Source organism: Lepidochelys olivacea (assembly GCF_965140295.1).
Source record: "Lepidochelys olivacea isolate rLepOli2 genome assembly, contig: Scaffold_35, whole genome shotgun sequence".
NCBI lineage: Eukaryota > Metazoa > Chordata > Testudines > Cheloniidae > Lepidochelys > Lepidochelys olivacea.
In genome coordinates, this window is record NW_028181941.1 from 47,479 (window position 1) to 64,243 (window position 16,765).

Here is a 16,765-nt window from a genome sequence, read left to right on the forward strand (position 1 = left end):
TTACCCGGAGCCTGGCCCTGCCCCCCAGCTCTGCTGGGAGTCGCCTGGTAACTCGGATGGCCCTGGTGATAGCCGCAAGGAAGGGAGCGGCATTAAATCAGAGGCCAGTCGCCATTCGTGCACAGTGCCCATGCCCCCACAGCCTGTCGAGGCATGTCTTGCTGCCCACCCCCACCACAAAGGCACCGGATGCCCCTGATCCCCACCCCTGGTGGAAACCAAACACAGCCAAGCAGGACCCGTTCTCCCTTTATTTGTGACTGAGCTGCTTTTTCAGAAGCCCCCCTAGAGTTCTCTACTTGCCCCCCATCGTGCCCACTCCCCCAGCTACATTATATCTGGCCCCGTTTACCCCCGGCGTCTGGGCTACACTACAGCGTTAGGTCAACCCAAGGCCACTTATATCGACCTAACTGAAAGTGTCAACACTGAACTTTGGCTCCTGCTGACGTAACCACCCCACTACACCGACTGTGATCACTGCAGCAGCTTCATGCAGGGTGGTGGCAGCCTGAGCCCCCAGGTTGCTGCAGAGGACTGTGGGTTCCGCTCCTGTCCGCACCCCACCTCGGAGCCAGCCAGGCAGGGATGGTTCAACCCCCACGGCTGACCCAGCATGGCACAACTCCCTCTGGGGGTCAGGGAGCAGACAGAGGGCTCTGACATGCGGCTGTCCCGCAGACCACAGTGTCTGTCACCCTGCAGGGCTCTTGGTTTCCACTGATGGGCGAGGGCACAGCCCTCTCACAGGACGCAGCTCCAAGCAGCCCCTAAACCAGGCCCATCTTCTGCTCGATGCCCCGGGCAAACAGGTGGATGAGCTGCCCATGCACCCTGTGGACAAAAGACGGCATCAGCAGGACAACCTGGAAAGTGGGAGTGTCAGAAATGGGAGGAAATGTAATAGCGCACAGGGACAGGTCCTGCACTCAGAGACAAGCACTGAGGCTTTTTGCTACAAGTTGGGGCCTGACCGGTTGGAAGCAGCAGAAGAGAAAGACCTGTTTTTCTTTACATGGGAGATCACTGGATGACTATGAGCTGCCAATGTGACGTGGCTGTGAACGGCTAATGCGATCCTAGGCTGCAGAGAAGGGTAGCACTGGAAGGGACCTCAAGAAGTCACCTAGTCCCAGTCCCTGCACTCAAGGTAGCACTGTGTAATAGCTAGACAGGGGGTCATCTAACCTGTTCTCAAAACCCTCCAGTGAGAGGCCACAGCCTCCCTAGGCAATTTGTTCCCATGTTTAGCCACCCTGACCTTTTAGGAAAAACTTCCTAATGTCCAACCTAAACTGCCCTGGCTGCAATTCAAGCCCATTGCTTCTTGTCCTACCCTCAGAGATCCAGGAGAATCCCTCCCTCCCCGTTATGACAACTTTTTATGTAACTGAAAACTGTTCTCATGTCCCCCCCTCAATCTTCTCTTCTCCATGCTTCAGTCTTCCCTTATCAGGCCATGTTTTCTAGCCCTTGGATCAGTTCTGTTGCTCTCTGGACTGTCTCCACTTTGCCTACATCTCTCCTGAAATGTGGGGCCCAGCACTGGACACAGTCCTGCAGCGGAGGCCTTGTCAGCATGGAGTGGAAAGAAGAATTACTGCTTGTGTCTTGCTTACAACAATCCTAGAGGGCAGAAAGGGACCAAACTCCCACAATCCTTTGGGAAGCTCCCATAATGCTATGGGGGGAAGCCCTGCATGCTATTGTCAAGTGGCTTTCACACCATGTGGGGGAGGGCATGGACATGGCTGCTCTGGAGCATTTCCTCCTCCCCCTGCTGCAGGCCTTCCCTCCCATGGGGTTATGGACACTCACCTGACACTGATGTCAGCATGGGGCAGGGTCTCCCCATCACAGCTCCAGGAGCTCAGTGGCTGCTCCCCCCAGCACAGCCCCCGTAGAAGCCCCTTCCACCCCCTGCAGCCAGGTCGCTCCCTCTCCTCGCTGTCCTCCAGCTGCTTGGGGGTAAAGCGCAGGGCCCGCACCCGGTGTACGCTCACAAAGGGCAGGTCAAACTGCAGAGGGAAGAGGGGAGTTGGACTGAGTGAGAGGCCTGGGCAAGGACCTAGCTCCAGGGGCCTCTCCCTGTCCCTCCTGGGGGTCATGACCCAGCCTTGCTGGGAGGGATTGCCCCATCCCCCACAGTGGGGGTTAGCTGCTCCCCTGATGCTGGAGCCCCCGGGGGCTGGACCCAGAATGGATCCGGCAGTGACTGCTGGAGCCTGCCCTCCTCCCACTCAGCGTTCCCACACCCCAACCTGCTGCTTACTGACCCCATGGACCATGTTCCCACCATCTCCCTTCCCCATGGCTGTGACTCCAGGCCTGCTCATCCTCCTCATGCCACCGGGCCTGGCCCATGACCCCTTCCTGGGCCCTGGGAGTCCACATATGCCCTGGGTCTGGCCCACCCCCCCACCTGGTCCCGATGGTCCATGTGTCGACTCAGGTGACGCAGGAAGCCCAGAGCTGAGCACTCGCGCACCAGGATGAGGTCGGCTGTGCCGTCGGCCAGGTGGGCGCTGGGCGAAAGGCCGTCAGGGCTCTTGGGGCAGGCGCTGCTCATGCAGGTCAAGTTAATGGCCAGAAAACGGCCCTGCTCCCGCTGCCACTCACTGACTGGGGGAGAGACACCGTTACTCCCAGTCTCCCTGCCCCAACCCCCCACATCCCTCCACCACTTGCTGGCTGGGGGAGAGACACCGTTACCCTGGTCCCCCTGCCCCAAATCCCTTCCCCCTGCCACTTGCTGTTTTGGGGGCAGTTTAAATCCCAGATTGACACTCCCCCTCCTGGCCTTTTGGGTATCATTTATTATAGCATGACTGCAGGGGAGTCTAGTGGGTGACAGCAGAGGGGGGAGGGAGTCAGAGCCAGGACTCCTGGGTTCTCCCCCGGCTCTGGGAAGGGAGTGGGGTCAGTTGGGTTAGGGTGTGGGGGGCTGGACACTAGGAGTCCTCTCCCCAGCTCTGCTGGTGCCTGTGGCTCTGGGCCCATCTCAGCCTCCTTTTGTTGCATGTCATTGCAGGAGCCCCCAGGCTGACCTGGGTTTACAAGAGCTAGTCAGGGTGTCCCCGGCTGCTCCTGCGGCCCCAGCTGGCTTGTTAGTGCAAGGGGCGGGGACACCTGTTCTGTGCTCAGCTCACCTGCAGCCCCAGTGCTTTCCTGCTGTGGCAGCTTCTCCTCCTCGCTCCTCCCCAGGAGCTGGTGACTGGACTCGGAGCAGACAAGGCAGCTACAATGGAAGAGGTTGTTATAGCAAGTGTCCAGGGCCCCAGCCCCTCCACAGGGCTCAGAGCCATCCTGTAGGCACTGGGGGAGCTGCCTCAGGTGTGACTAATGCTGCCTGAGTCTGCAGAGAGCCTGAGCCCATCACTCTGAGTTTGTGGGGGGAAGCTGCTCCAAGTATGACTGACTGCCTGAGCCAATCACTGTAAGGGGGAAGGAGCTGCTTGAACATTTAATGAATGCAGACTGGTTTGTGGGTGGGATACAAAGTCACACCCCCCCCAACCTCCGAGCCTCAAAATGCTCTGGGCTGCCACTGCTGGCAGGAGCATGGGGTTCCCCCCCATTCCCTGAGGGGCATGAGGCCCTGGATTGACAACCCCTTCCCATGGGATCCAGTCCCACCCCAATGGGCCAGCAGCCTACCTGCAGCCCCCCCCCACCTTGCAGCCCCTCCCACAGGACACCAGCCTCCCCACCCCATCCTGCAGCTCCCCCATGCTCCCTCTGCTCTGCAGACCCCAGGCCAGCAGCCCCCCCACCTACCGCCTGCAGCCCCTCCCACAGGCCAGCAGCCGCCACCTACCCTGCCCTGCAGCGCGTCTGGTCCCGGGGATTGGCCTCAGTGCCCCCTGCCGTCAGGAACTCTACGGTGCCCTCATAGCTGCGGTTACACAGCACGGCCTTGAACCCTGTGTGGGGCGGGGGGGGGGGAGGGTTCAAGGCTCCACGTGGCCTGCTCCAGTCAAAAGACTGTTTCCCACACACAAACCCATGGAGCCCTCCTTGAGGCTTGTTCCTTCCCTGCCCCCCAGACATGCCACCCCCTCCCCTCTGGCAGTCTTGGTCTGCCTAGGCCCTCCCAGTGCATGCCCTGTGGGCAGCGACCGCCCCATGGTGCATCTCAGGCCCGGCTCCTTCTGCCCCATCTCCCGGTCAGTCCCCAGGTTCCCAGATGGGTGAGGGAACCCCCTGAGCCCATCCCTCCCCCCCATGTCCTTTCTGGGGCAGGGGCTCCCTCTCCAGTCCCCACCCTCTGTTTGGCTGGGGGACCCCTGGCCTCTCCCTCACTGGGGTCCCCACACTCCCCAGGCCTGCCACACCCTCTGGGTCCCCTGGCACCTGAGAAGTCATAGCGCATCGGGCCCATCCAGCGGTGCCGCTCACTGTCGCTCACCACATCCCCATAGAAGCCGTAGCCCACCAGCGAGACCGCATACCGCAGCAGCCGCTCATGGTGGTGGACACTGCACACGTCCAGGGGCTGGCTGTCCCCTGGGGCAGAGAGGGGCCCGGACACCTGAATACACAGAGTCCTGCCTCTCCTCCACCCCCACACCCCCGCAGCTCTATTCCACCAACCTCCCACTCCCTTCCCAGAGCTGGAGAGAGAACCCAGGAGTCCTGGCTCCCAGACACCTGCCCCCAGACCCACCAGCCCCCACTCCCCTCTCAGGGCCATCAGAGAACCCAGGAGTCCAGGCTCCCAGCCCACCCCTCCCCCCGCCTCGCTCTGACCCACCAGACCCCACTCCAATCCCAGGTGAACAAATAGGACCCAGGTGTCCTGTACCGATGATGATGTGCAGGGCAGAGGTGACGGGGTCATTGGTCCCCACCGTGGCGAAGCAGATGCAGTCCGTGGAGCCTGGGTTGGGAGAACGGAGTGAGTCGTCCCCTGGGACCTGCTGAGCTGTTACCCCTTGCAGGCTCCACAGCCCCACACCCAGACCCTCTTCCGCCCCCTACCTGTCCCCAGTGCCCTCCCTCTGACCAGCTCCCCCCATCCTCCACCCCCACCCTGTTGCCCATCTCCCCCGTGTCCGCTATCTCCACCAGCCCCTGCCCCCCACAGCTTCCCCCACAACCCCTCCACTCCACCGCCTCTTCCACCCCCCACCTATCCCCAGTGATCTCCCTCCGACCAGCTCCCCCCGTCCTCCACCCCCACCCTGCTGCCCACCTCCCCACTGTCCTCTAACTCCACTGGCCCCTGCTCCCCTGGACCTCTGCCCCCCACTTCCCTGCTCCCCCCCCAGCCCCTCTCTCTCCTCCCATGCACACCTGCAGGGATGATGCCGATGCGGAGTCTGGGGGGCAGGAGTGTGGCCGCAGGGTTGTCCTCAGGAATCCCAGCCTTCCTCTGTGTCCGGGAGATGAGTGCATGCATCAGCTCGTTAAACGTCCCATCACCCCCGACGCAAACCAGCCTGGGAGGCAGAGACCTAGGGGTTAGTGGGGCTGGGGGGGGCTGCCCAGGGGGTACGTGAAGTGTATGGGGGGGTTAATGGAGCTGCCCCATCCTAGGGTTGGGTGGTGGGGCAGGGTAAAGGGGTCTCTCACCCATCCAGGTCGCCCAGGTCTTGCTGCAGGATGAGCTCTCTGGCCTCGTGGGGTCGCTGGGTCTCTGTGGGGAGATGGGGGGGTGAGTGAGCAGAGAGGGTATTGGGTGGGGGTGGGAGTGGGAGGGAGTCAGGGGGCACTTGGAGGTGTTGCAGGGGTGGGAATTGCTCATGGGGCAGAGGTGGGAGGGGGCAGCACAGCGCGATGATGTGCGGTGGTCACTCAAGAGGGGGGATATGTAGGGGGTTTCAGAGGAAGGGGGCAGCATGGTGGAGTTGGCCAAGGATGGGGAGGGAGGGGCTGTCATAAAATGGGAATTTTCTATATTATTTTTATGAACCCTATCCATGCCTCAGTTTCCCCTGTGCATGGTTGAGTTACCCGGTGGGTGGGAAAGGACTGTGAGGGCTCAGGGCAGATTCAGAGACATTGTGGTGAATGTCACCTCACTGCCAGAGACTAAATGGGTCTGAGGCTGGCCACTGATCAATGTATAAATCCTTGAGGACACAAGCAAATTCTTGGAGCCTGGATCCATGGCTGGCTGTTAGCCAGGATGGCCATGGCCGCAGCCCCCTGCTCTGGGTGTCCCTGAGCCGCTGACAGCTGGATGCCAGGACTGGACGCAGGGGATGGATCACACAATAAACCCCCGGCTCTGTCCATCCCTCTGGAGCACCTGGCACAGGCCACGGTCAGCAGACAGGACATGGGGCTAGCTTGACCATTGGTCTGACCCAGCCTGGACGTTATTATGTTCTGTCCTCATCAGTCCCACTGTGCGGCCAAGTCTCTAGCAGGCATCTGTCCTGGCAGCCTCACTGGGCCGAGCTCCCTGTGTGAATCTGGAAGGCTGGAGCCCCGAGGCTCGGTCCAAGCAGAGGAGGAGGCCATGTGTACTCCAAAGGAAGAGAGACCTCAGGAGGGTCTGGCACACTGAGGGGTCCTTCCCAGAGACTGTTCTCAAGCTGGGGGCATAGCATCGACCCTATAGGTCTGTGACTGGGGGTCACTCAGTGGGAGGGGGCAGCACAGGATAATATGGGGAGATGTTGGGTGGGCACTCACCTATGACTTCTGTCTGGATCCCTGCCAGGGCAAAAAGCCCGGCCACCCGGTCCCGGTAAATCTCACCCGCGTGGCACCGCCCCCCCACGGGATTCACGAAGACCAGAAGCTTCCTGGGGCGTGTGACACCTGCCGGGGGAGCAGAGAGAGCATCACCTCAGGTCACAAGTTCCTGGGGGGGTGCATGATGGAGTGGGGGTGCTCCTGGGGCACAGGTTCTTACCCCCCACCCCACCGTAGGGATGCCCCAACCCACCATCCCCTCCAGGGACACCCTCGCCCGGAGCGGCTGCTATGGGTCCAGCACAGGATGCTGGCACCCAGCCCCAGGGAGAGGGTCACAGCTCCCTCTGCCCATCATGGGGTGGGGTCCCCCAGCACTGCTGACCCCAGCAGTAGGAAATAACCAGAGTGCTGTGATCCCCAGGGACCCTCTGGCTCCACAGCCTGGTCTGGTGCCTCCTCCCCAAGGCTACTGACTAGTACCCCCCACTGCTGCCCTCCTTACTGACCGCCCCCCCAGTGCTGACCAGTCCCCCCCAGTATGAACCAGTCTCCCCTGCCTTACTGACCAGTATCCCGCCAGTACTGACTGCCCCCCCCCCAGTACTGACCATGCAGCTGGATGCTCCGCTGCAGGGCATCGACCCAGCGTGGGGCCAGTCCCGAGCCAGGGGCCACAGTGAACTCCAGGGAGCCCAGGCTCCAGCGCTGTCGCTTCTCCCGCTGCACGAAGAAAACTGGGGGGAACGAGAGCCGGGGGGTCAGAGCCCAGGGGCAAGGCTGTGACCCCCACAGAGCAGCTGTCCTGCGGATGGGGAGTCAGTCACTCCCATTAGTCTCTGACCCCCACACACCCCCGTTTCCATTGCTCTGAACTGCCTCATCCCATCCTGTCCCACTGCCAGTACCTGCCCTGCAAACTCATTTCTGCTGCCCAGCCCTACCCCCAAACCCATCTGCCTGGAGCTGTCCCCAAACCCATCTCCACTGCCCAACCCTGCCACCAAACCCATCTCCTCTGCTGGGTCCTGTCCCCCAAACCCATCTCCTCTTCCTGGAGCTGTCCCCCAAACCCATCTCCACTGCCCAGCCCTGCCACCAAACCCATCTCCTCTGCCCAGCCCCCAAACCCATCTGCCTGGAGCTGTCCCCCAAACCCATCTCCACTGCCCAACCCTGCCACCAAACCCATCTCCTCTGCCGGATCCTGTCCCCCAAACTCATCTCGGCTGCCCAACCCTGCCACCCAAACCCATCTCTGCTGCCTGTCCCTGTCCCCCAGTCCATCTCGGCTGCTCAACCCTGCCACCAAACCCATCTCCTCTGCCGGGTCTTGTCCCCCAAACCCATCTGCCTGGAGCTGTCCCCCAAACCTATCTCCTCTGCCCAACCCTGCCCCCCAAACCCGTCTCTGCTGCCTGTCCCTGTCCCCCAATCCATCTCCTCTGCCGGGTCCTGACCCCCAAACCCATCTCGGCTGCCCAACCCTGACCCCCAAACCCATCTTGGCTGCCCAACCCTTCCACCCAAACCCACCTCTGCTGCCTGGCACCGCCACCTCATCAGTTGCTGACATCTCAGATGCTTCAAATACAGCCTCTCCCCCACACCCTCAGCCCCTTCCCCAGAGGGTCCTGGGGCAAGGGATGCCCCACAGCCCCCCCCCTTGCCACCTGACTCACCTGTGAACTGGTTTCCCTCCACTGTGGGGGGGGAGCCAGACCCGCCCAGCTGCACCCCGACCATCTCGGTGATAGGGATGCAGAAGCTTTGGCCTGCGAGGGAACAGGAGAGAGGTTAGCACAGGACTCCTGGGTTCTATCCTGGCTCTGGGAGGGGAGTGGGGTCTGGTGGGTTAGAGCAGGGGGGGCTGGGAGCCAGGACACCTGGGTTCTCTCCCTGGCTCTGGGTGGGGAGTGGGGTCTAGTGCTTAGGGCCCAGGGGTCAGTGATCCTCCCTCCCTCAGCCCAGGGAAGGGGGGAAAGGTGTGCCAGGCATCTGTGTGCAGGGTGTGCATGGAGCTGTTGCCAGACCAGGCCCTGGGGCAGCCCTGACCAGCCCAACCAGTCGCGCCACTCGCTGACCCAGCTCAGCTGCTGCGGGGCAGGAGGGGTGGTGGGACCGGATGTGCTCAGGAGCATGACGCTCTGTCAAATCTCCCTGGGCACATACTAATCATGCTGTGCTGTCCCAGACGCTGCTGCTCTGGGGCCTTAGACCCCAGAGCCCCAAGGCATTCCCACCTCAGCTGGCTTGTGTTCCGTTCCCCTAGCATATCTGCCTGACTCAACAGGACACCTGGGTTCTCGCCCCAGCTCTGGGAGGGGAGTGGGGTCTGGTGGGTTAGAGCAGGGGTGGGGGTTTAGAAGCCAGGACTCCTGGGTTCTCCCCAGCTCTGGGAGGGGAGTGGGGTTCAGAAGGTTAGACAGAGGGGGCTGGAAACCAGGACTCCTGGGTTCTCCCCCCGGCTCTGGAAGGGAAGGGGAGTCTGGTGGGTCAGAGCGGCGAAACTGGGTGTTAGGACTTCTGGGTTCTATATGGACCCTCTCGCTGATAACATAATACAAATTGAACCAAAATTCTGATCATTAACAGACGCATGTCCTCCCCAGACCCTCGACCCCAGGAAAGACCCTCACCTGCTGGGAAATCAGAGGAAAGCTCAAATTCGCTCACCTCCCCAGAAACAAGTATTGTGTGAAAATCAGGACCAGCAGGGGCGGGAATAGGGTCCTGTATAGGACAAAACTCCTAATATCAGGATGGTGGGGGGGGGTCACACTACTCAGGAACTCTTTCTGCAACCAGCATCCCATTTCCCCCCCAACCCCACCCCCATGCCCAACCCAACCTGCCACAATTCAGGATGATTTGGCTTTCGGGTGGGTTGTTGCAGAAACTGCAGCTGCCGATTCACTGGGTAATAAATGCCAGCCCATCCCTGGTGCTTGGGTTCCCTTGGGGAATCGCTTAATTACAGGAGTGTTTTAAAATATGCAGCTAGGCAATTAACCCCCAGTTCTCCTCGTTCGGCCTAAGGGAGAATTTGCGACACCCGGATGCACGCTGCGATACCAGCGCTGCTGCGTGAACCCCTGAGGTCAGAGCCAAACCCACAGGCATCGAAACTACAGTGCCAGAAATAGGAGACATTTTGATCCTGAGGTCACCAACTCCAGTCGCAGGGAATGGGGCACTGGGCCTTTCCCAGCAATGTCACAGGGCTGGCCTCTCTCTGGGCTGGGCGGGGGATGCAGAAACTTTCCCCCCAGGGTCCCAGGCTAGGGAGAGAGAAGACCATTGCTAGTACAACTAACAGCTGGCTGGATGTTTCAATGCAGCTGAACACCAGGTCAGTCATACAGGCTCAACAGATACAGAGGCGCTTAGAACAGGAGGGAACAGATGTCAGATAGGCAGTGGGACTGTGATTCTAGAGAGGCCTGGGCGGGTCCCGGCAGATACCAACTGAACCTGAGTGCCCGCTGTGCTCCCACGGTTAACCATGCAATGAATATCTAGCTACACAAACTACCAAGGGAAGTGGCAGACCATGGCTTCGGATAACGACTGGCTGCCTTTCTGGAAGCTGCTACACTTTTAACTAAACACAGGGCTGCTTCAGACGCAGACAAGTCATTGGTCTAGCCCAGGGTGCTCTGAGCTGGGTGAACCCTTGGGATGGGCTGAGTTCACATGTGTTTGTGAGGTTTTAGCACACACCATAGCTGTAAGAAATGCTTCAGGGACCACTTCTAAAACAAGGCCTAATCTTCATTTAGGGATCTGGGGCAAAAATTGGGGATTGGTCCTGCTTTGAGCTGGGGGTTGGACTAGATGACCTCCTGAGCTCCCTTCCAACCCTGATATTCTATGATTCTGCCCCGAAACCTGCATCTTGTGTGGGGAGGGGGCTTGTTTTGCTGATGTGTGGCTGAGGGAAAGGAGAACCTGCTGATTCAAACTGGGAACAAAAAGAGGGGGACAGAGACAAACAGCAAGAAAGCCTGCGAGCAGAGCATGATGCTGGAAAAAGGGTCTAGTGGCTAACGAGGCTGGGGCTGCAAACTAAGGAACAGCTCGCTTTGTTCCTGGTCTCTCCTGTGTTTGGAGAAGCAGGACTTTATTTACAAGGAATGAACAAACAAGACTGCTTGAAAGGCAATACGGACTCCAACAGGAACCTCCCCCAGGACCCAAACTGACCAGCCACTCAGGACGAAAAGGAGTAACTGGGACCTGGGTACAAATGGGGCACTAGTGATAGGAGCGGGGGAGGTGGCACCTCTGCAAGCGGCATTGGTGAGCCCGAGCCTGGATAGCATGCCCAGTTCTGGTGTCCACACTTCAAAGGGCTGCTGATAAATTGGGAAGGGTTCAGGAAAGAGTGACAAGGATGGTCTGAGGGCTGGAAAAGCTGCTTTTCAGTGAGAAGCTGTTTTATCAAAGGGCAGGTCTCCCCTGAAAGCACGGCATCAGGAGAAAGCGTAGTTAATCTGCTCCCCGAGAGACACTCTGGTGACACAGCACTGACTGCAGGGGGTGAGGTGGGTGTCACAGCAGGCTTGTCAAGCCCCTGAGCAACACAGTTATACCCATCTAGGGCTGTGGTGCTGACCAGGTCTCAGGCACTTTTTTCACCCCCGCCCCACCCCCACCCCCCAGTGTCTGAGCACCTCATGCTCTGTAATGTCACAGCACCCCAGGGTGCAGGTACACCTGTGCCCCCCAACAAACTCAGTGACGTGGCCACGTCACACCAACCACGGTCAGCAGAGCCCAGACACCCACAGGGCTGGCCCATCCTCCTCCTCTCACTGAAGGCTCCCTTTATACGAGGCCTTAGCCAAGAGACTAAGCGGTAACATAATCACCAACTGCAAATACCTAATGTGGCCCAAAGCTTCTGACAGCAGCAGCTGGCTCTTTGCTGACGGGCTGGGTGGTGGGGGCTGGAAGAACAGGAATGAGACATGAGCAAGACTGGTCTGTCCGGATGAGGGGATACGGGGCCTTTCCCGCCAGGGTCAGGACCCTCTGAGTTAGGTGTCTGGCCTGGTTTAGACAATAACTAGGTCTCCCCTTCCCAAGGCAGTGCCCTGCTCACTGGCGTGGGGCTGGTTCAGTCTCTCCTACTGAAGCTATTCCTCTTGCTACAAACAAATGTTCTTTGGCACACAGCTGGCCTGTGACTGGCTCTATGGCTTCTTGGGATTGGCCATAGAGCCAGGAGATCAGACTGGCTGGGTCTAGTCCCTGGGTCTAAAGACTGTTTTACTGCAGTTCACGCCATGGATCAACTTCACCCAGAGACTGAAAACACCCTGCCCTAGCATCCCTCAGAGCCAGGGGGTAGAGTGGGACCCCAGCTAGGCTCACGGCCCCCTCCTCAGAGGACGGTTTTATCCTCGGGCTCAGCTTTGGCAGGGAAGCCACACCCCAACCTCTCTTACAGCCTGGACGGGAGTGCAACTGTGCCAGTCCTTGCACTGAGGCGGGCAGAGGTTTGACCCTCATTCTCCCACACCCCAGGGGAGTGCTCTGACCACTAGGCTGCCAGGCAGCTCTGGTGCCCAGCTCCGTTCCCTGGCCAAGGAGCTTGCGGGCCTATCTGCGGGCTGTGAAGAGGCTGCAGGCTACTGATGAGGCTAGATGGCTGCTTAGGAGACAGTGCTGAGCATGGGAGGGTGGTATCTCGGTGCCCCTGCCCCGGAGGGCTGAGGGGCTTGCACTGTGGAGTTTGTTTACTGCTCAGCATGGCTGATAGAATTGGTACCCCAATTCCCTGCAGAGGCTGCAGCACAGCCAAAGCCCCCGGTGCTTTTGTGACCCTGGTATGAAGGCACGAGCCCTGTCCACCCTGCTGCGTCTACACATTGTTATGATGAGTATTGTGGTGCCTCTCATGGACCACGGCCACATTGTACTAGGCACTGCATAGAACAAAGAGACATAATCTGAATTAACTCTCAGGTGTAGATAAACCTGCAGATTAAGATAGGGTGTGAATTTAAAGTACAACAGCTATTCCTGATTAAGTCTGTGTGTGGATGCTGACATTCCAGAACAGGAGTGCCTAGTTTCTGTTTCCTCTTACTCCACCTTTGAACAGGAGAAGGAAGGCACTGTCGGCTACACTTGTGAGCGCATTAAAGCAGGCCTGGGCACCCTAGCTCACTCCCCGTCCACACTGCCAAGGCGCATAGAGTGCTCTGGCTCCACGGCTAGAGCGCTCCTTGTACTCCACCTGGCAAGATTAACTGATCAGCCTCCGGAAACGTCCCATAATCCCCTTAAGTCAAGTGACCACTCTTCTCATTGTTTTTGAATTGCTGCAGGAATGTGTCTATGCCCCTGACAGCTGGCTGCTTGAAGCAAGCCCTTACTGTGGAATGCAGTGTGTGAGAGAAGGAGGTGGGGGGGAGGGGGGTCTGCTGCTGTCTGAACTTACAAGACAGCATGCTGACATGCTCTCAGCCCCCCAAAAACCCACTCTCTCCCACCCCACATACACACAACACACTCCCTGTCACACTCCACACCCCATCCCCCATTTGAAAAGCACGTTGCAGCCACTTGCATGCTGGAATAGCTGCCCATAATGCACCGCTCCCAAAGCCACTGCAAGTGCCGCAAATGTGGCCACGCCAGTGCACTGTGGACAGACTGCAGCGCTTTCCCTGCTGCGCTCTGCGAAGGCTGGTTTAACTCAAAGCTCTCTACATCTGCAAGTGTAGCCATGCCCTTAGTGTCATGTACAGGGAGTGACTGCACTTCAAATTCACACCCTAGCTATGTTGTAGGATTGTGGAAGGGACTTCAAAAGGTCATCTAGTCCAGCCCCGCATGCTGAGGAAGGACCAGGGAAACCCAGATCATCCCTGACAGGGGTTTGTCCAGACTGTGCTGAAACCTCTCATGATGGGGATTCCTCAGCCTCCCTGGTAAGATGATTCTAGAGCTGAACAACTCTGAGAGTTAGAAAGTGTTTTCCTAAAATCTAACCTTCATCTCCCTTGTTGCAGGTTAAGCCCGTCACTTCTTGTCCCTGAGTCCATTGACGGTAAGAAACGTCTTACTAATTGCCCTGTGTAGACATGGCCTTACATTCACACCTGCCCTTAATTCGGATTAACCTTCAAGTGTAGACAAACCTTTTAGGAGTAGCTTGTTGCTGGCTAGTTTAGGCCATGTCCACACGAGCACTTTTGTTGGTATAACTTATGTGACTCAGGGGATGTGAAAAAAACAACCTTTCTGAACAACATAAATTGCACCGACAGAAGTGCTGGTGTGGACAATGCTGTGTGGGCAGGAAACACTCTCCTGACACCAGAGCTAGTACCACTTGTTGGGGGTGGTTTGATGAGGCCGACAGGAGAGCGCTCTCCTGCCAGCACAGAGCAGCTACAGTGGAGACCTTAGAGCTGTGCCGCTGTAAGGTCTCTAGTGCAGACATGGCCTCTGTGAAGAAGGGCGCAGTGGTTTGGAGATTTTGGTGCAACTGGTTCAATTCTCATTGCTCTGCCATGGCCGCCCCAGCCTGTCTGCATCTCCGCTGCCCTGCTAGGCAATGGAGCTGGTGGTATTTCCCTCACAGAGGTGGGGGAGGATGGCAAACACTTTGAGAGACACTGATGCGAAGCGCTACACTAGTTTGTTCTGTGGGAATGGATTTGTCTGCCCGTGGGGTTAATCAGGAATGCTGATTCCAGAACAGCTTGTCCTGGGTAACCTAGCACAGGCCAGTCAACCCTAACCCACAGTGTCTGACCCCGGCCTGACCTCCTTCAAGGCACAGGAAGGGTTCCTGCTCCGCCAACAAGCTGCCCTGGTTAATGGTTAATTACCAGAGGAAATCACACCCATGGAGAAGGAGGTCATTTATCTGCACGAAAGCACAGGGCAAATATTATCGAATAACTTGGGGTAGGAGGCAGTGGACCTGGCCTTTCCCTGGAGGCCTGTGGCCCCACTGATTAGATCCCAGTAGTGCCCAGTTGTTTTGCCCCAAGCACACACAGAATCTGTGCTGCACATCTGGCCTACAGGGCTCTCTTTGCCTAGCTGTACAGGGGAATATTGCCCTTGGAGAAGGGGCCTGATACCCCATCCCAGACTCCCACACCAATGGGAGGGGGTGTTTCCGCACATGTGCTGGGCAGCGCTGGCCCTGTGTGATGGAAGGGACATGGAGTGGGGCACAGACAAGCCTGACCCGGATCTCCTGTTCTCTGCCCGTGGCACACAGCAGCTAAGCCCCTGAGGACGGAATTGCTCAATTTAGGGAGATTTGGTCACATTAGATAATAAATCACAACTGGCTCATTAGGGGCCCTCGCCATAGCTCCCCCCACCCCCATGGTGCCAGGTGCTAGACACAGAATAATCTGTCCAATGCCCCGCCAGCCTCTGCCCTCGGACGGGCACCCCTCTCAGCAAAGGCTTCTGGGCAATGGGTGCAGACATAATAAGCGTCATGGTGGGGTCTGATGGGTGATGGTGATCCTGGGTGAGGGGCACTCAGAAAACTGTCTCCCCCCACCCCCGGGTCCTGTGGGATCTCCCCTGGGTCATCACTGGATCAGCCCCCACCCCAGGGCCCGTGGCAGGTGCGAGGGGGGGAGCAGTTCCCAAGGACAATTCTCTCCTGGTGAGGCACCTGCCCCTGAGGAATTAAAGGACCCCGTCTCAGCGGGACGATGGCAGCAAAACCTGGGGCAGGGATACACAGCGTCCCCTTGGCTAACCTCCCTCAGTGCACAAGGCATGAATGGAACCCAGGAGTCCTGAGTGCCCCTCCCCCCGACTTGAGAATAGAACCCAGGAGCCCTAGACACCTCCCCTCCCTCCTGGAGCTGCGGAAAGGACCTATCTCCCCCCGCCGCCGCCCCGAGGTCCCCGGACTCACCAGCGGCGCCCGGACGGCTCAGTGGCTCCGGGGTCCCCAGCAGGAACTCACCCCCTGGGGGCAGCGAGACGCGGAATCGGCCGCGCGGAGTGCGCAGCAGGGAGAGGTGGAAGGGGTCTCCCATGGCGGGGAGGGATGGGGCGGGGGTCGGGGTAGCCATCACGGGTCAATTCGGTTCTAGGAGGGTTCAGGGCTACAGCTGTCAGACAGGATCGGGTCCGGGTCCACGGGCAGGGGCGTCCGGTTCCGGGAGATCGGATCCGGGTTCGGGTCCACGGGCACTAGAGGGTCTGGCGAAGGCGCTGCAGCTGGATCCCGGCTCCAGGTGTTTTAACCTGCGGGAGGTGCGGGCTGCTCCCGGGGCGGGGAAACCGGAGAGACCCGCCCTCGGCTAGCCTTGGGACAGGACGGGAACCTCCAGGCTCCTTCAGCCCCCCCAGCCCGGACCCCCTAGGAGCCTACAGACTCCACCCCCGCCGCCCCACACCTCTAGGACCCCGCATGCCACATCATTCCCCAGGATCCTTCAGCCTCCCCGTATCACCCCTCACAGCCTCCAGCCCCTCACCCCTCAGGAACCTCTAGACCCCGACCCCACATTCCTGTGAGCCTCCAGTCTCGTCCCCCCAGTGCACACATTCCCCACCCCCCCGAAAGGACGGGGCAGCTGGGGGCAAGACGCGGGGGGGTGGGGGCGTTGTCCATGTGCAGCTTATTCATAGGCTGTTCTGCAGCCTGTACTTAGCCTACAAGCAGCCCCAGCACCCACCCCAGAGATGGCTACATCTCGGAGCCAAGTGTGAAGGGGGCCCTATGCAGGTGTCCCCTCATGCCCCACCTGGAGGGGTCATGTCTGAGCACCGGGCGAGGGGTCCCTATGTAAACTGCCCCCCTGGGCCCCATGCCAGCAGGGCTGCATTTCAGTGCCAGGCATGGGATCCCTGTATAAACAGCCTCCCTGCCCCATCCCAGAGACAGCTGCATCTCAGTGCTGGATGAGACCTGTTTTGACTCTCTCTGCTCTCCCCTGTTCCCTATGGCCACAGCCCTGTAGGTCCCTCAGGCCTGCCCAGGCCTGGGAGCGGCTGAGCCCTTAGATGACAAGAATAAAAGGAGGCCTGGAGTATTGTTTTCATCTGGGAAATGAGCAGGGGAAGGGGCTTGATTTCAGGGCTGATCCCATAATGCCTGGGCTCATAAGGTGCCCAT

General features: G+C 59.1%; 1 protein-coding gene across 1 annotated transcript; it reads right to left on the bottom strand.

Moving 5' to 3' along the window:
- Positions 1–31: 31 nt before the first annotated feature.
- LOC311514242 (ceramide kinase-like) lies at positions 32–15,918 on the bottom strand. The gene is made up of 13 exons (XM_084652666.1): positions 15,557–15,918; positions 8,328–8,420; positions 7,257–7,382; positions 6,643–6,771; positions 5,575–5,638; positions 5,296–5,441; positions 4,805–4,879; positions 4,354–4,506; positions 3,818–3,923; positions 3,150–3,238; positions 2,423–2,622; positions 1,819–2,018; positions 32–834 (listed from the first exon to the last, which is right to left on the bottom strand). Exons 1-13 carry the CDS (start codon positions 15,714–15,716, stop codon positions 771–773), a joined length of 1,605 nt encoding a protein of 534 aa, XP_084508792.1. The 5' UTR covers positions 15,717–15,918; the 3' UTR covers positions 32–770.
- Positions 15,919–16,765: the final 847 nt, after the last annotated feature.

Excerpts from the sequence above, each read along its gene's own strand:
- LOC311514242 (XM_084652666.1), bottom strand. The coding sequence starts at position 15,716 with ATGGCTACCCCGACCCCCGCCCCATCCCTCCCCGCCATGGGAGACCCC. Across the intron at positions 2,019-2,422 it reads ACATGGACCATCGGGACCAG|TTTGACCTGCCCTTTGTGAG; the intron begins GTGGGGGGGTGG and ends TTCCCTCTGCAG. Across the intron at positions 835-1,818 it reads CATGCTGACATCAGTGTCAG|GGTGCATGGGCAGCTCATCC; the intron begins GTGAGTGTCCAT and ends TTTTGTCCACAG.